The sequence below is a fragment of the Balaenoptera ricei genome, chromosome 10, assembly GCF_028023285.1.
Source record: "Balaenoptera ricei isolate mBalRic1 chromosome 10, mBalRic1.hap2, whole genome shotgun sequence".
In the NCBI taxonomy this organism is placed as follows: domain Eukaryota; kingdom Metazoa; phylum Chordata; class Mammalia; order Artiodactyla; family Balaenopteridae; genus Balaenoptera; species Balaenoptera ricei.
Window position 1 is genome coordinate 86,866,251 of NC_082648.1, and position 19,737 is coordinate 86,885,987.

Here is a 19,737-nt window from a genome sequence, read left to right on the forward strand (position 1 = left end):
TCCTCCAATTTTGTTCTTTTTAAAAGTTGTTTTGGATATTCTAGGCTTTGTGCATTTCCAAATGAATTTTAGAATCAGTTGGTCAATTTTTATTTAAAAAAAGCTTTTGGGGATTTTTTTATTGGATTGCATTTAATCTATTGATCAATTTTGTAAGACCTGACATCTTAACAACATAGTCTTCCAATCCATGGACACAGTAAATCACTTTATTTACTTAGGTCTTCTTTAGTTTCTCTCAGCAATGTTTTGTAGTTTTCAGTATACCTGTATTTCATATATTTTGGTAGATTTATCCCTAAGGATTTCATGGTTTTTGATGCTATTGTAAATGGTAATTTAAAATTGTTCATTGATAGTATATAATAATACAATTGATTTTTGTATATTGATCTTGTATCCTTCAACCTTGTTAAACTCACTTATTAGTTCTGGTAGCTGTTTTTATATATTCCAATGTCTCCACAGATAATAATGTCATCTGTGAGTAAAAATAGTTTTACTTCTTTACAATCTGTATGACTTTTATTTCCTTTCTTGCCTTATTTTATTGGTTAGAATCTCCAGTAGGATGTTGAATAGAAGTGGTAAGAGTGGACATTGTTGTCTTGTTCCCTAATCTTAGGGGAAAAGTATTCAGCCTTTCACCATTAAGTAATGTTAGCTGTAGGGTTTTTGTAGATACTTTTTATCAGGTCAAGGAAGTTCATTTTTATTATGTTGAGAATTTTTATCAGGAATGGGTGTTGAATTTTGTCAAATGTGCTTTCTGTTGAGATGATTATATGGTTTTTCTTTTAGTTTGTTAATATGATAAATTACATTAATTGATTTTTTAGTGTTAATCCAAACTTGCATTCCTGGGATAAATTCCACTTGGACATAATGTATTGTTTTTTTTTGTTTGTTTGTTTTGGTTTTTTTTTTAAATTTATTTATTTTATTTATTTTTGGCTGCATTTTGTCTTCATTGCTGCACGCAGGCTTTCTCTAGTTGCTGCGAGCGGGGGCTACTATTCCTTGCGGTGCGTGGGCTTCTCTTGTTGCAGAGCACGGGCTCTAGGTGCACGGGCTTCAGTAGTTGTGGCACGTGGGCTCAGCAGTTGTGGCTCATGGGCTCTAGAGCACAGGCTCAGTAGTTGTGGCACACGGGCTTAGTTGCTCCGCGGCATGTGGGATCTTCCCGGACCAGGGCTCAAACCCATGTCCCCTGCATTGGCAGGCAGATTCTTAACCACTGCGCCCCCAGGGAAGTCCAACGTATTGTTTTTTAAAAAATATTTTTTAGTACAATTTTACATTTACAGAATAACTGAGCGAACAGTATAGAAATTTCAGATACACACTCTACTTCACAACCCACATTCTCGGTTTCCCCTATTATTAACATCTTGCATTAAAGTGACTCATTTGTTATAATTAACAAAACAATTTTTTGTTACAATTAATGAACCAGTATTGATATATTGTCATTAACTAGTCCATAGTTTATATTAAGTTCACTCTGTGTTGTATAGTTCTATGGGTTTTGAGAAATAAATAATGGTATGTGTCCATCATCATAGTTTCATACAGAATAGTTTAATTACCCTAAGAATGCCCTGTGCTTCACCTGTTCAGTCCTACCTTCCCTCCCCTCACATCCTGACAACTAATGATCTTTTACTATCTCTGTAATTTTGCCTTCTCCAAAATGTCATATAGTTTAAATCACATAACATGTAGCATTTTTAGACTGGCTTTCTTTCACTTAGAAACATACATTTAAGGTTCCTCTGTGTCTTTCCCTGGTTTGGTAATTCATTTCTTATTACTGCCAAATAATATTCCATTGTATAAATATATTAGAGTTTGTTTATTCATTTACCTATTGAAAGAAACCTTGGTTACTTCCAGTTTGGGGAATTATGAATAAAGCTGCTATAAACATTCATGGGTAAATATCTAGGAGCATGCTTGCTGTATGATAAAACTATGTTTAGCTTTGTAAGAAAATGCCAAGCTGTTTTTCAAAGGGGTTGTACTATTTTGCATTCTCATCAGCAATGAATGAGGGTTACTGTTAATCTGCATCCTTCCCGGAATTTAGTGTTATCAGTATTTTGGATTTTAGTCATTCTAATAGCTATGTGGTATAATCACATTGTTGTTTTAGTTTGCAATTCCCTAATGATACATGATGATGAGCAATTTTCATATTTTTATTGGACATCTGTACATCTTCTATGATGTCAGATTCAATTCGTTAAGACATTTTAAAGATATTTACCTCTGTTTTCATGAAGGATATGAGTCTATAATTTTCTTTTATTGTAATGTCTGTCTGCTTTTGGTATCCTATTAATGTTGGTCTCATAGAGATAGTTTTCCCTTTTCAGTGTTCTGGAAGAGTTTGTGTAGAATTGGCATTATTTCTTCCTTAAATGTTTGGTAGGATTCACCAATGAATCCATGTGGGTGTCCAGTTTTCTTTATGGGAATGTTTTTAACTGTAAGTTCAATTTCTTCTGTAAATATAAGGCTGTTCAAATTATTTATTTCTTTTGGAGTGATTTTTGATAGTTTGTATCTTTCATGGAATTTTGTCATAGATTTTACCCTTGGGGTTTTAAAAATTTTGCTATCTAGGTAGTGTGTGTTTACATAGGCCATTTAAAAACTATGCTGCCAGGACTTCCCTGGTGGCACAGTGGTTGAGAGTCCGCCTGTCAATGCAGGGGTCACGGGGTTCGATCCCTGGTCTGGGAAGATCCCACATGCCGCAGAGGAACTAAGCCCATGCGCCACAACTACTCAGCCTGTGCTTTAGAGCCCGCGAGCCACAACTACTGAGCCCACATGCCACAACTACTGAAGCCCGTGCACCTAGAGCCCGTGCTCCACAACGAGAAGCCACCGCAATGAGAACTCCGTGCACCGCAACGAACAGTAGCCCCTGCTCACTGCAACTAGAGAAAGCCCGTGCAGAGCAATGAAGACCCAGTGCAGCCAAAAATAAATAAATTTATGAAAAAAAAAAACTATACTGCCAGGTTCTTAGAATTTTCTAAGGTTTGATTTGGAAAACTAGAATGACAGTATAGCAATGTATAAACCAGTATGGTTAAGATGTCCCTAAGAAAATGTAGAAGTAGCTTTACTTGATTGCCACAGGGTCACATATTTTAATATAAGTGAAAAAATTGAAATATTGATGTTAGAATATCCTTAGGTATAAAAATTTTTTCACAACTCTATTTTGCAGATTACAATGTGAAATTTTAATAAGATTACTGAAATTTTAAATAATTTGCTTTTGTATGAATAACTAATAGTATTAATATTTAAGATAAGAATATTACTGATAGATTAAGCACTTTTGTTTATATGAATAAACCTCTTTTCTTTCTTACATTCGAGGGAATCATTCGACTCCTCTGGGCTTCAATTCATTCACTGGTAAAAATGAGGCAATTAGACTAGACATTTTGCTAAGATTTCTTCTAGAATGCTATTATTCCAATACTTAGGACTTACTGTGAAAAAAAAAGTTTGCAATGTTAACTGTGAAACAAAGTATTTGCTTTTAAGGTGCTTTAATCTAATTATATTAATTTAAACATAAGTATACCCAGATGCCTAGTAAATAATTTATAGATATTGTAAAATGAGTTTTTTCCAAATTTATTTACTTGTAAGCTGCCAATTGAAAGTAATACTGTTTGGGGAAGAGAAGAAATGGAGTCACAGATAAAATCTTTACACTCCATGTTCCAAAGGAAGATAAATGTTTTATTTAAAGCTACCTATCCGAAATCAAAGTCAGAGTGGCACTTGCTTTAGTATCATTCCTATTGTTTATTAATCTTACTAACCAAGAAAGGTAAAATTGAATGTTTTTGAAAAGACACCTTGGCATCATTGCAGCAGCTGTTTAAAGCACAGGATTAAATTGTGGAATTTAAGTTCTTCACGAATTCTGGAAATCAAGCTTGTTTTGGGGAAGAATTTGATCAGAAACAAAGCAGTTTTACTGAACGTTATGTTGTCTGGGCACTCTTCATCAGCACATGGACACAATTTATTCTTTAACGGGAGCCACGCTCTAGTTCAGATATAAAAGTTTCACAGAGGAACTCTGTGGTGTATGTTTAAAAGGAAACCTTTAAAAATAATATTATAATTACAACATACTATAAAGATATAGATTTAGCAATTGTTTATCCTTTGCTCATTCTTGGTAGATTTTTAAAACTAAAAATTTTGATGAAAAAGTTCTGGAAATCTTGAGTGTGGCTTACCATCCACTTTATCTTTATATCCAAGAAGAAAACTGTACATTTTAAATAAAGGTAAGTTCAGGTAAGTTTGGTGTTTTGGAACCTGTAGCTGATGCTTCTAGTAGTGCCCTGCAACTCTTCCCCTAGGCCCATCTTGGATTTCAGCCACAGCTGTAGTCGACAGTTCACCTCAATCTCAGACTCACCTTTTAGTGACAACAACTCATCTCATATGAGTGCCCCATCTCTCCACTTACTGACAAAGTGTCCTTTTCTAGGCCATGGGAGCCCCCGAGGCCTAAATGCAAATGTATCCCCTAAGTGTAGACGAGAAATGTCCTCAACCAATGGGTCCAGGGATAGTGGACATATGATCTAGCCTCTAGTCCTTCTGGTGGACAGTTCTGAAAAGCACCTGCTCACTTCTAAAGAGGTGCTGGTCCTGGAATCAACTCCCAAGCATTCACAATGGCAATCTTGATAATATCCTTGTGTTACATTTTCTTCCCTCTCTCGTTCTTCCTGCTCTCTTACTCCTGCTTCCTGGGATTAGTTCACAAATCATCTACTTGCACCCAAATGTTTGTCTCAAGGTCTGTTTTAGGAGGAATATAACATATGACTTTGGTATGACAGTGATCCTTGAAAGTAGATCATTAGGATGGGATTCTGGAATGGGATCACTTACCTTATTGCTAGGATAAGCAGGATGGTGGTAATCCCTGGTCTGCATCACAATGCCTAGGAATCTCACCTGCGATGGAATGGGATAAGAAGAAATGGGTTATCCAGTAGCTCTGTCACTAGAATGGTTTGGGGGGCAAAGGATTGTGGAATTGATTAGCATTTATCATCTGCCTTGGAAGCCTTGAAAAAAGGAAGCAAGTAACAAACTCAGATCAGCCAACTATCATCTTAGGGCACACTGAAAGCCAAAAGGTCACCTTGGCAGTATTTAAAGAGACCATTATCTCCTTAGCCATAGGACTTCTGTAGTGAAAATCAGGCTCAGAGTGTAACTGTAAGGGTGGCAGAGCTGCAAAGGAGATAAAATGTGCAGCCTCCACAAGTCTCCTTTGCTAGTGTCACAGCCCTGGTATCAGAGGAGAGAGACTGAGACTTGCAATGAGAAAATTTGGGTGGATATGCTTGAGGAGCTTGAATTCCTGGTTTTCTCTGAACCTTCCACACCAGCCAAAGCAGCTCTTTCTCCCTCTCTAGAGGAGAGCAGCCTCCCCTTACCTGGAGACCACACACAGTGTTCACCTGAAGTAGATGTCTTGTAAGATGACTCTTACTACCTCAAGATTGAACTTGTTTCCTCCCATTGCCATGAGAAGAATAACTAATGCCAAGTTTTAGCTGAGAGAGAAAATATAGTTCTTGATCTGGGAAGAGATAGCTTTACTGAAAGAATTTTAGGAACTGGTTAATCATTACTGGCAGGAATTTAAAGAATATGTGTGGGAATAGATCTTGAATGTGCTGGACCAGAGTGGCAGAATATTGGACTGGATAGAGGAGAGTTTATTGACATGGGAGCACTCTCTTATGACTCAAGATTTAACATCCTGGCAAGGACACTTGGTGTCAATAGGCTGTTGGGATGGCTTCTTGAATCTTGGTGGCCTACACTAAATGAGATGGAGACGCTGGAATTGCCTTGTCAAAGTAATGAAGAAGAGGTCAGTGGCTCAGAGAGGTGGGAATGTTAGAATGGATTTATGTCACGTGTCAAGAGAACCAACCTATAATTTTCCCAGGAAGAGCCCAGAGAACACTCTCTTTACTAAGGCAATAAAGATTGTACGAATGAGAATGGCAATGATATATTTGAGAAAATTAGTGGTATCTAGACCAGGATTCATAGTAGGAAATGATGTCACAGAATTGGGCTCTCTTGTACTAATTGAGATGATAGAATTCTATAATGGCAGGAGGCAAGTAGTGGTATTCCAACCATCACTGGCAAAGTGGCAGCAAGTCTGAAGTGGCAAACAAGGTTCCTTGGTGTTCAGGGAGCACAGTGTAGCGCATGTTCAAGGTAGAAGGCAGTAGACTAGGGTGCAAGTTTTATCCAAAAAAGCAAGAGCCGGAGAGCAGAAAGTTGATGTCAACTGCTATAATGCAAAAGTGTTATCCTGTAACTATCATTTCATGTCCATCAATTGAAAAGGAGGCCAATGCCCTTTGAAAAATGCTACTTATGCCACTCCAAGCATACAGAATAAATATCTGCCCACTCTTTCTCTAAAGTACCATAAGCCACTTATTAAAGTAACTGTACAATGCAATCCTTTCAAAGGTAGTTGGATAAGAGCATGCTGAATAGACTTGATATCGAGTTATCTAAAACGTCGTCACTGTCCCTCAATTAAAGTGGGAGCTTATGGATGCCGGGTCATAAATGAAGTCCATCTTACAGTAGTTTCAACTGATCCAGATGGGTCCCTGTGGCTATTTCCCTGGTCTCTAAGTGCATACTTGGAATCTTAACAGTTTCACATTGGTTCCCTGCCCTATGGAATAAAATCCATTATATGGGGAGGATCAAGCAGAAATCCTTAAAATTGCACCCCTCCACCCCAGCCAAGATAGTAAACCAAAAACAATATTGCACTCTGAGTAGAACTGCAGAGATTAGTACCACCTTCAAAGACTTAAAGAATGCAGAGGTGGTGCATTCTTTTCCCGGAACATATCAATGCGAACTCTGGCATGGTATGTGGCTGCTGATCTGACAAACTTTTTTTCAATCATTAAGAACATCAAAAGACTTTATATTTACACGGGAAGGATAGCACAATGCACGTTAACCTATTGTCACAGCGCTATGTTAACTCTCCTACCCTCTCTCCCATGGTGTAGTCTGCAGGGATCTTGTTCATCTTGTTATTCCACAGAATCTCATGCTGGTCCTCTATATTGGTAAATCAGGCTAATCAGATCTGATGAAGAGGAAGTGGAAAGGACTCTTTGTGCACTATAAGACACACACAAGCCAGAGGATGGAAGATTTGGACCCCTGCGGATTTTAGGGGTCCAGTGGTCTGGAGGATGCTGGGACATGCGTCCAAGTGAAGGACAAGTTATTGAACTTGCACCCTCTACCATTAAGAAAAAGGTACAGTGTTGGGGACTTTGACTTTTGAAGCTAAATGCTGCTCTCACCCATTTATGGGGAGAGTTAGAAGGCTGGTAGTTTCAAGTGGGGCCCAGGGCAAGAGAGAGGACTCTGCTGCAGGCTCAGGCTGTGATGTGAGCTGCCCTCCTGCTCAGACTATATGACTGATTATCCATTGATGTTACAAGTATCTGTGGTAGAACATGGTACAGCATCTCTGGCAAGCTCCAACAGAAGATTAACAGTACAGACATTAGGTTCTGGAACAAAGGGCTGCCTCATCATTATTTGAAAAGCAACCCTTGGCATGCCTCTGCGCCTGGCAGAAATTGAGAATCTGCTTATATATGACATCAAGTTATTAATTGGAGCTGCCCGTCATGAGCTAGGTGTTATCAGGTTCATCATATCATAGGGTCAGACAGTAGCAGTTAACAATCCATTATTTTGATGGAAATGATACATTTGGGATCAAGCCTGAGCAAGTCCGGAGGGCACATGTAAGTTACACGGACAAGCAGTCTCGATTCCCGTATCATTTACCTCTCATGGACTAATGCATCTCCTTCAACCTACTCCTATGATCCCTGGGGAATCAACTATGGTCAGTTGTATCAGTATTTATTGCTACAATAATGCTATGTAATAAATAACCAAAAAAACTTTGAGACTCAACAGTGAGCATTTATTATTCAGGCATCTAGGGCCAGCTGGGAATTGGTTAGGCAGATTTTCTGATCTTGGCTGGGCTTGCTCACATCTTGGGTTTGGCTGCTATGTGACTACAACAGCTTAGCTCTGCTCCACACACCTCTCATTCTCCATCAGACTATCCCAGTCATGTTTCTATATCAGAGGCACAAGAGAAGGCAAGACCAATTACCCAAGTATTTTTCAAGCTTCTGCTTGGATCAAATTTGCTAACATTCCATTGATCCAAAGAAAATCACATGGCTAAGTTCAGAGTCCAAAGGTGAGGCAGAATACTCCACGCAGAGTGGGAAGGCAGTGAAAATTTTATGGGAAATGGCATGGAGACAGGGAGAAGTGAAGAAGTAAGGCTATTTCTGCAATATTAACATACCAGATGACAGAGAAGGAAAATGTGGGTCTTGTTCATGGGTAGACCAGCTTGATATCTTGGTGTGAGCCAGAAATGGCTGGCTTCTACACTGTATCCTCTCAGAGGTGCCTGGAAGGATCAGTGGTGAGGGAAAAATGAAAAATCTTCCTGATAGAGCTTCAAACAGTACACTTGGTCATTCACGGTGATGGAGAAAGATGTGGCCTGAGTTAAGGATAAACACAGTCTTGATTATAGAAAAGTGTGTAGATTTTTGTATCACGGAATGTCAATAAAAGAGTACTAACCTGAGGAGGCAAAGATAGGTGGACAGGATGATTCTTAGTGATTTCAGCCAGCCTTGCCCTTGACCACTCCAGGCTTACACAACAAACCCATAAGTGAAGTAATCATGGTGGCAGAGATAGAGGCTAGGCATAGACCCGACAGCTTGAGCTTTGTCTAAGGCTGATGGAGTTATGTCACTGCTGAACACGTGATCTGTCAGCAAGAGAAACCAATGACTCTCGTAACACTCCTTCAAGAGATAAATTAGCCACATGGGAGCAAGTTGTTTACATTAATTTCCTTCCACCTTGGAGGAGGAAGCAATTCTTTTCTATTGTAATTAATTTGTATTCTTAATTCAGGCTTGTTTTCCCTTCCATCAGTACCTCTGTCATCATTACTATCTGATAGTCTACAGAACGCCAAAAAAAAAAAAATGTTTATTACAAATAAGGTATCTTGAATTATATTACCTCAGATCGAGGAACTATTTTGTAGTAAATGAAGAGTAACATGAATTACTGGATCCAAGATCCTATCATATGCAGCATTATCCAGAAGCAGTCAATCTAACAGAACAATGAAATGGACTATTACAGCATCTGCTTAGACACCAGCTCAGAGATACAGCCTACAGGGCTGGGGTGCTGTTTTCCAGGAAGTGATACATGCACTATACCAAAAGCCAGTATGTGATTCCATGTCCCCAGCTGCTAGAATTTATGGGTCTAGGAGCCAAGAGGATAGAAATAGGACTGGCCCTTCCTACCACCATTCTCAGTAACCTACTTGCAGAATTGTGCTACCCATCCCTACCACCTTAGGCTCTGCTGAATTGGAGGTCCTGTTTCCTAGACAGGGGAAGAGGAAAAAGCTAGCACATTTCTATCAAGAAGCACAGTAAGATTTCTACAGAACTGAAGCTACTGCTGCCAAACTGATCCTGTTGGGCTGCTCATGTCTGTGGGACAACAGGCAAGAAAAGAGAGTTAATATGTTGGTTAACATGGAGAGCTAGGATTACAATTACAAAATGAAACAAGGAGGATGTGTCTGGAACTCAGGCGATTCATTGGGGTGATTCTGGATGCTTCTATACCTGGTGTGAACAGCAAACAGACAAATGTGATAATCATAGCCTAAAAGGGGCAAAGTAACCAAGGCCCATCTCTGAAGGGATGAAGGTCTGGGTCACTCAACCAAACTAGACCTGCTGAATTTCTGGAAGAGAGCAAGGAAAGTCTCAAGTGGGTGGTGCAGGAAAGAGATGATGGATATGAGTTTTGGTCTTGAGTTCAGTTGTAGCACGAGGAACTACAGCTTGTCTCACTAATCCTCCTGTGTAGTCGTCTACAGACTGTGGCTGGTCATCATTCTGAAGATCTGGTAATGGAGTAGACTTAACACTGGACTCAATTCTGAATAGGCAAGGGGTAGACAGCAGCAAACATCTCTTTTGCCCCACATCACATCCCTTTGTCAACTTCTGCTATCAGCTCACTCTGAACAACACTGAAACTACTTTCAATTCAATTTCTAGTTGATGCTAAATATAATATCTGACTTTGATAGTACATGAACTAATGGCCAAGTTGTGAAAAGCTTTACATGCTAATAAATACTACCAATAAGTTCCAGATCCACAATAAATATGATATATAAGACTCCAGCTGTCACAGAAAATTTCAATCCAGTATTACTTTCTGCCAGAAATTTCTTTAACAACTCTTATGATACAAATGTACATAATACTTTTCATGCTAAAATATTCACAAAAATTGAATAATTCATTTAGCCAAATTCACTTTTTTGTTTTGCATTGAGTCTATTTTTGATCACTAAAGTCACATTGACTTCATTTTAGATGCTCATTGCATCCCTCAAACACTCTGAGTACTTTATTTAGGCTATTCTATTTTTCAGTTCAGGGTCCTTTATTTTGGTAACAAGACATACTGCCAGCTTATTATAAATGCTTTATTTATTTATTTTTTAACATAGAGGAAGCTTGGTGGTGGATATGTAGCCATTTGATGTTTTTATGACTAAGAGTTAAAGTTCAGGCTCTCTTTCTTATAGAATGTAAATGTGCACCAACACATGTATATGTAATTGTTATCAACATTAAGCTTAGTCACTAAAAGAAGATTCGCTGTCTGAACTTTCTTCTATATTTTTTTCACCTTCACCGTCAGGCACTGGAGCATCTGGTCTCCTAAAAGATAAGAAAAAAATTTTAATGTTTTTTCCATTTGAAAAAAAGCACTAACTGTAAATTAGGTTCATCCTAGAATACTGCTGCTAATAAATCTGCCAAATCTGCGTCCTTAACTGAGAGTCTCCCGCTCTCCGCCACAGCGTGCGCTTCTCGCTGGCTTCTCCAGCACCATGGGGATTCAGTGCTATTCCTGTACAGGCCACGGCACTGTTTTCTCCTGCCAGTCCTTACACAGTGTGCTACTTCAGCACTTTCTGCTTCTCATTACCATGGAGACCCAACTACAGACAGAGATGCGATCTGGAGAGGCTGGCATGACCAGTGCTAAATCCTTGCAGCCTCCAAGTATCCATGAGGTACAGAGAAAGGAAAGCTAGAAGTGGAAAGAAAAAGAAAATCTTCATGTTCAGGAAAGCTGCAGGGAGCAGTTTTAAAATGGAAGAGAGTTCAAGAATGGCCATTAAGAAACACAGGCAATATGGAAATTTTGCGGGGGAAGAGAGTGCCTGTCAAAGAAAGTTCTTAATGTCTGCTGAATGTTTTCACTTATATGTTTTATCATCAGAGAAAGAATATAAGAAGAATGAGTTGGTAAAAATAATGTCTTGAAGATTCCCTAAGCACAACAAGAAAATGTGAGAACTCCAGCTTTGCATAGATGTGCTATAATAAACCACATGAAATTTAATGGTGTCATTAAAACAGTCAACTAGATAGGCTCCATAGTGTTTGTCAGTAAATCATTTAATCAGTATGGCAGCACTAACACTCAGGCCCTATTCAATCTAACCAAGGAAGTAAGTTAAGCAAATAAAGTATACTTGGGGAAACTAAGAGGGAAAGGAAGAATAATATACCTGCTCTGTTTTAATAAAAAAGCTACAAGACTTATTTCTCCCTCAAGCTCCTTGATCCTTATTAAAGATTTAGGACACCAACAAATAAAATTCTTCTTTGCCACAAATATAATTACTATTACTAAAATAAGAAAGTATAGTCTCCTATTTACCTTTAGTTATTATAAATTATGGCTGAGTTTTGACATATACTTTTTAATATCATATCTGTCATGCTACGAAACAGAAGAAATGCTGGCATTGCTCCCTAGCAATGGGTCAAACATAACCCCATTTGCTCTGCTGCAATATTTTAGATTATGCCTATGAGGAAGTCACATGTACTCAGTACAATAAAATTTTAAAGCTGGGTACAGCATTTATAGGTTTTATTTGTATGTATGTACGTACATACTTACTTACTTACTTATTTTGGCTGCACCAGGTCTTAGTTGTGGCACGCGGGATCTTAGTTGCAGCACGTGGATGTCTCAGTTGTGGCATGCAGACTCCTTTTTTTTTTTTTTTATAAATTTATTTATTTTTTATTTTATTTTTGGCTGTGTTGGGTCTTCATTGCTGTATGCGGGCTTTCTCTAGTTGCAGCGAGCGGGGATTACTCTTCATTGCGGTGTGCAGGCTTCTTATCTCAGTGCTTCTCTTGTTGTGGAGCACCAGCTCTAGGTGTGCAGGCTTCAGTAGTTGTGGTTTGCGGGCTCTAGAGCACAGGCTCAGTAGTTGTGGCGCACGGGCTTAGCTGCTCCGCGGCATGTGGGATCTTCCCGGACCAGGGCTCGAACCCAATTCCCTGCATTGGCAGGCGGATTCTTAACCACTGCACCACCAGGGAAGCCCCGGCATGCAGACTCTTAGTTGCAGCATGCAGGCGGGATCCCCCACCAGGGATTGAACCTGGGCCCCCTGCATTGGGAGCACAGTCGTACCCACTGGACCACCAGGGAAGTCCCAGCATTTATAGGTTTTGACTGATGTTCCATCTGCCTAAAATACTAACACAGGACCACAGTCTTCATCATTCTCCATAGAAGTAAGAACTCTAAAAGTAGTGGGCATAAATACTGGGTACACTGTCCCCAGTAAACTTCTCTTTGCTATATACATGATTCCTTACTGTGTTCATTTTATTAAAAAGGAAAACATTACCAGAGGAAATTATTTGAATACTACTTCAAAATTATATTAGTATCTATGGCAACTCAAACAAATAAAACAATGTACATAACTCCCCTAACATAAATGCTACTTAAGAAAATGATACCTGGAGCTGCTGAAGAGGCAAGAGACGTTTTCTTCCCTCTTTGTTTCCTGGTGTGCGAGGAGAGGGGATTAAGAGCGCTGCTTAAAGGAGCTCCAGAGATGGGCGCGAGCCGCAGCTATCAGCGCGGACCCCAGAGATGGGCCTGGGATGCTAAGGCTGGTGCTGCTGCCACCAAAAAGCCTGTATGCAAGCACAGGTCACTATCCACACCTCCCCTCCCGGGAGCCTGTGCAGCCCGCCACGGCCAGGGTCCCGTGATCCAGGGACAACTTTCCCGGGAGAATGCACGGCGCGCCTCAGGCTGATGCAATGTCCCACTGGTCTCTGCCGCCGCAGGCTTGCCCCACATCCTTACCCCTCCCTCCCCCCGCCCTGAGTGAGCCAGAGCCCCTGAAGCAGCTGCTACTTGAACCCCGTCCTGTCGGAGTGAAGAACAGACGCCCTCAGGCGACCTACACGCAGGGGCGGGTCCAAATCCAAAGCTGAACCCCGGGAGCTGTGCGAACAAAGAAGAGAAAGGGAAATCTCTCCCAGCAGCCTCAGAAGCAGCGGATTAAAGCTCCACAATCAACTTGATGTATCCTGCATCTGTAGAATACCTGAATAGACAACGAATCATCCAAAATTGCGGAGGTGGACTTTGGGAGCAAGATATATTTTTTTCCCCTTTTCCTCTTTTTGTGAGTGTGTATGTGTATGCTTCTGTGTGAGATTCTTTCTGTATAGCTTTGCTTTCACCATTTGTCCTAGGGTTCTGTCCGTCCGTTTTTTTTTTACTTTAAAAAATTTTATTTCTTAATAATTATTTTTTATTTTAATAACATTATTTTATTTTATCTTACTTTATTTTATTTTATTTTATCCTCTTTCTTTCTTTCTTTCTTTCTATTTTTTCTCCCTTTTATTCTGAGCCGTGTGGATGAAAGACTCTTGGTGCTCCAGCCAGGCATCAGGGCTGTGCCTCTGAGGTGGGAGAGCCAACTTCAGGACACTGGTCCACAAGAGGCCTCCCAGCTCCACGTAATACCAAAGGGTGAAAATCTCCCAGAGATCTCCATCTCAACACCAAGACCCAGCTTCACTCAACAACCAGCAAGCTACAGTGCCTGACACCCTATGCCAAACAACTAGAAAGACAGGAACACAGCCCCATCCATTAGCAGAGAGGCTGCCTAAAATCATAATAAGGCCACAGACACCCCAAAACACACCACCAGACGTGGACGTGCCCACCAGAAAGACAAGATCCAGCCTCATCCACCAGAACACAGGCACTAGTCCCCTCCACCAGGAAGCCTACACAACCCACTGAACCAGCCTTAGCCACTGGGGACAGACACCAAAAACAACGGGAATTACGAACCTGCAGCCTGCGAAAAGGAGACCCCAAATACAGTAAGATAAGCAAAATGAGAAGACAGAAAAACACACAGCAGATGAAGGAGCAAGGTAAAAACACACCAGACCTAACAAATGAAGAGGAAATAGGCAGTCTACCTGAAAAAGAATTCAGAATAATGATAGTAAAGATGATCCAAAATCTTGGAAATAGAATAGACAAAATGCAAGAAACATTTAACAAGGACCTAGAAGAACTAAAGAGTAAACAAGCAACGATGAACAACACAATAAATGAAATTAAAAATACTCTAGAAGGGATCAATAGCAGAATAACTGAGGCAGAAGAACGGATAAGTGACCTGGAAGATAAAATAGTGGAAATAACTACTGCAGAGCAGAATAAAGAAAAAAGAATGAAAAGAACTGAGGACAGTCTCAAAGACCTCTGGGACAAGATTAAACGCACCAACATTCGAATTATAGGGGTCCCAGAAGAAGAAGAGAAAAAGAAAGGGACTGAGAAAATATTTGAAGAGATTATAGTTGAAAACTTCCCTAATATGGGAAAGGAAATAGTTAATCAAGTCCTGGAAGCACAGAGAGTCCCATACAGGATAAACCCAAGGAGAAACATGCCAAGACACATATTAATCAAACTATCAAAAATTAAATATAAAGAAAACATATTAAAAGCAGCAAGGGAAAAACAATAAATAACACACAAGGGAATCCCCATAAGGTTAACAGCTGATCTTTCAGCAGAAACTCTGCAAGCCAGAAAGGAGTGGCAGGACATATTTAAAGTGATGAAGGAGAAAAACGTACAACCAAGATAACTCTACCCTGCAAAGATCTCATTCAGATTTGATGGAGAAATTAAAACCTTTACAGACAAGCAAAAGCTGAGAGAGTCCAGCACCACCAAACCAGCTTTACCACAAATGCTAAAGGAACTTCTCTAGACAAGAAACACAAGAGAAGGAAAACACCTACAATAACAAACCCAAGACATTAAAGAAAATGGGAATAGGAACATACATATCGAGAATTACCTTAAATGTAAATGGATTAAATGCTCCCACCAAAAGACACAGACTGGCTGAATGGATACAAAAACAAGACCCATATATATGCTGTCTACAAGAGACCCACTTCAGACCCAGAGACACATACAGACTGAAAGTGAGGGGATGGAAGAAGATGTTCCATGCAAATGGAAATCAAAAGAAAGCTGGAGTAGCAGTTCTCATATCAAACAAAATAGACTTTAAAATAAAGACTATTACAAGAGACAAAGAAGGACACTACATAATGATCAAGGGATCGATCCAAGAAGAAGATATAACAATTGTAAATATCTGTGCACCCCACATAGGAACACCTCAATACATAAGGCAAACACTAACAGCCATAAAAGGGGAAATCGACAGTAACACAATTATAGTAGAGGACTTTAACACCCCACTTTCACCAATGGACAGATCATCCAAAATGAAAATAAATAAGGAAACACAAGCTTTAAATGATACATTAAACAAGATGGACTTAATTGATATTTATAGGACATTCCAACCAAAAACAACAGAATACACATTTTTCTCAAGTGCTCATGGAACATTCTCCAGGATAGATCATATCTTGGGTCACAAATCAAGCCTTGGTAAATTTAAGAAAACTGAAATCGTATCAAGTATCTTTTCCGACCACAACGCTATGAGACTAGATATCAATTACAGGAAAAGATCTGTAAAAAATACAAACAGATGGAGGCTACACAATACACTACTTAATAACGAAGTGATCACTGAAGAAATCAAAGGGGAAATCAAAAAATACCTAGAAACAAATAACAATGGAGACACGACGACCCAAAACCTATGGGATGCAGCAAAAGCAGTTCTAAGAGGGAAGTTTATAGCAATACAATCCTACGTTAAGAAACAGGAAACACCTCAAAAAAACAACCGAATCTTGCACCTAAAGCAATTAGAGAAAGAACAAAAAAACCCCCAAGTTAGCAGAAGGAAAGAAATCATAAAGATCAGATCGGAAATAAATGAAAAAGAAATGAAGGAAATGATAGCAAAGATCAATAAAACTAAAAGCTGGTTCTTCGAGAAGATAAACAAAATTGATAAAACATTAGCCAGACTCATCAAGAAAAAAAGGGAGAAGACTCAAATCAATAGAATTAGAAATGAAAAAGGAGAAGTAACAAGTGACACTGCAGAAATACAAACGATCATGAGAGATTACTACAAGCAACTCTATGCCAATAAAATGGACAACCTGGAAGAAATGGACAGATTGTTAGAAATGCACAACCTACCGAGACTGAACCAGGAAGAAATAGAAAATATGAACAGACCAATCACAAGCACTGAAATTGAAACTGTGATTAAAAATCTTCCAACAAACAAAAGCCCAGGACCAGATGGCTTTACAGGTGAATTCTATCAAATATTTAGAGAACAGCTAACACCTATCCTTCTCAAACTCTTCCAAAATATTGCAGAGGGAGGAACACTCCCAAACTCATTCTATGAGGCCACCATTACCCTGATACCAAAACCAGACAAAGATGTCACAAAAAAGGAAAACTACAGGCCAATATCACTGATGAACATAGATGCAAAAATCCTCAACAAAATACTAGCAAACGGAATCCAACAGCACATTAAAAGGACCATACACCACGATCAAGTGGGGTTTATTCCAGGAATGCAAGGATTCTTCAATATACGCAAATCAATCAACGTGATACACCATATTAACAAACTGAAGGAGAAAAACCATATGATCATCTCAATAGATGCAGAGAAAGCTTTCAACAAAATTCAACACCCATTTATGATAAAAGCCCTGCAGAAAGTAGGCACAGAGGGAACTTTCCTCAACATAATAAAGGCCATATATGACAAACCCACAGCCAACATCGCCCTCAATGGTGAAAAACTGAAACCATTTCCACTAAGATCAGGAACAAGACAAGGTTGCCCACTCTCACCACTATTATCCAACATTGTTCTGGAAGTTTTAGCCACAGCAATCAGAGAAGAGAAATAAATAAAAGAAATCCGAATCGGAAAAGAAGAAGTAAAACTGTCACTGTTTGCAGATGACATGATACTATACATAGAGAATCCTAAAGATGCTACCAGAAAACTACTAGAGCTAATCAATGAATCTGGTAAAGTAGCAGGATACAAAATTAATGCACAGAAATCTCTTGCATTCCTATACACTAATGATGAAAAATCTGAAAGTGAAATGAAGAAAACACTCCCATTTACCATTGCAACAAAAAGAATAAAATATCTAGGAATAAACCTACCTAAGGAGACAAAAGACCTGTATGCAGAAAATTATAAGACACTGATGAAAGAAATTAAAGATGATACAAATAGATGGAGAGATATACCATGTTCTTGGATTGCAAGAATCAACATTGTGAAAATGATTCTACTACCCAAAGCAATCTGCAGATTCAATGCAATCTCTATCAAACTACCACTGGCATTTTTCACAGAACTAGAACAAAAAATTTCACAATTTGTATGGAAACACAAAAGACCCCGAATAGCCAAAGCAATCTTGAGAACGAAAAATGGAGCTGGAGGAATCAGGCTCCCTGACTTCAGATTATACTACAAAGCTTCAGTAATCAAGACAGTATGGTACTGGCACAAAAACAGAAATATAGATCAATGGAACAGGATAGAAAGCCCAGAGATAAACCCACGCACATATGGTCACCTTATCTTTGATAAAGGAGGCAAGCATATACAGTGGAGAAAAGACAGCCTCTTCAATAAGTGGTGCTGGGAAAAGTGGACAGCTACATGTAAAAGTATGAAATTAGAACACTCCCTAACACCATACACAAAAATAAACTCAAAATGGATTAAAGACCTAAATGTAAGACCAGACACTATCAAACTCTTAGAGGAAAACATAGGCAGAACACTCTATGATATAAATCATAGCAAGATCCTTTTTGACCCAGCTCCTAGAGAAATGGAAGTAAAAACACAAATAAACAAATGGGACCTAATGAAACTTAAAAGCTTTTGCACAGCAAAGGAAACCATAAACAAGACCAAAAGACAACCCTCAGAATGGGAGAAAATATTTGCAAATGAAGCAACTGACAAAGTATTAATCTCCAAAATATACAAGCAGCTCATGCACCTGAATATCAAAAATACAAACAACCCAATCCAAAAATGGGCAGGAGATTTAAATAGACATTTCTCCAAAGAAGATATACAGATTGCCAACAAACACATGAAAGAATGCTTAACATCATTAATCATTAGAGAAATGCAAATCAAAACTACAATGAGATATCATCTCACACCGGTCAGAATGGCCATCATCAAAAAATCTAGAAACAGTAAATGCTGGAGAGGGTGTGGAGAAAAGGGAACTCTCTTGCACTGTTGGTGGGAATGTAAATTGATACAGCCACTATGGAGAACAGTATGGAGGTTCCTTACAAAACTAAAAATAGAACTACCATACGACCCAGCAATCCCACTACTGGGCATATACCCTGAGAAAACTATAATTCAAAAAGAGTCATGTACCAAAATGTTCATTGCAGCTCTATTTACAATAGCCAGGACATGGAAGCAATCTAAGTGTCCATCATCGGATGAATGGATAAAGAAGATGTGGCACATATATACAATGGAATATTACTCAGCCATAAAAAGAAACGAAATGGAGGTATTTGTAGTGAGGTGGATGGAGTTAGAGTCTGTCATACAGAGTGAAGTAAGTCAGAAACAGAAAAACAAATACAGTATGCTAACACATATATATGGAATCTAAGGGGGAAAAAAAAAACAGTCATGAAGAACCTAGCGGTAAGACAGGAATAAAGACACAGACCTACTAGAGAATGGACTTGAGGATATGGTGAGAGGGAAGGGTAAGCTGTGACAAAGTGAGAGAGTGGCATAGACATATATACACTACCAAACGTAAAATAGATAGCTACTGGGAAGCAGCCGCATAGCACAGGGAGATCAGCTCAGGTGCTTTGTGATCACCTAGAGGAATGGGACAGGGAGGGTGGGAGGGAAGGAGATGCAAGAGGGAAGAGATATGGGAACATATGTATATGTATAACTAATTCACTTTGTTATACAGCAGAAACTAACACACCATTGTAAAGCAATTATACTCCAATTAAGATGTTAAAAAAAAAGAATGATAAAAGCAGCTTAGGCCTAGAATGGAAATTATAAAATTAATTTTTGTGTGTAACCATTTTTTAATATATGCGATGCTATATAGCATAGTGGTTAAGAACCCAGATTCT

At 39.1% G+C, this 19,737-nt stretch overlaps 1 protein-coding gene across 6 annotated transcripts in view; it reads right to left on the minus strand.

Annotated features, from left to right (window-relative positions):
- The window catches only part of WASHC3 (WASH complex subunit 3), a 142,095-nt gene that overhangs the window by 62,723 nt on the left and 59,635 nt on the right, over positions 1–19,737 (minus strand). For 3 of the 6 annotated variants that reach the window (XR_009505438.1, XR_009505439.1, XR_009505437.1), the window contains exon 7: positions 4,948–5,013. Coding sequence is in view for 3 of the 6 variants with exons in the window: in XM_059936771.1 (XP_059792754.1) it covers positions 10,865–10,949 (85 nt within the window). In the remaining 3 variants the exon portion in view is untranslated. Of the gene's footprint in view, positions 1–4,947; positions 5,014–10,697; positions 10,950–12,215; positions 12,301–19,737 lie in introns of those variants that run through there. The other 3 variants (XM_059936771.1, XM_059936769.1, XM_059936770.1) reach the window with 2 other exon arrangements.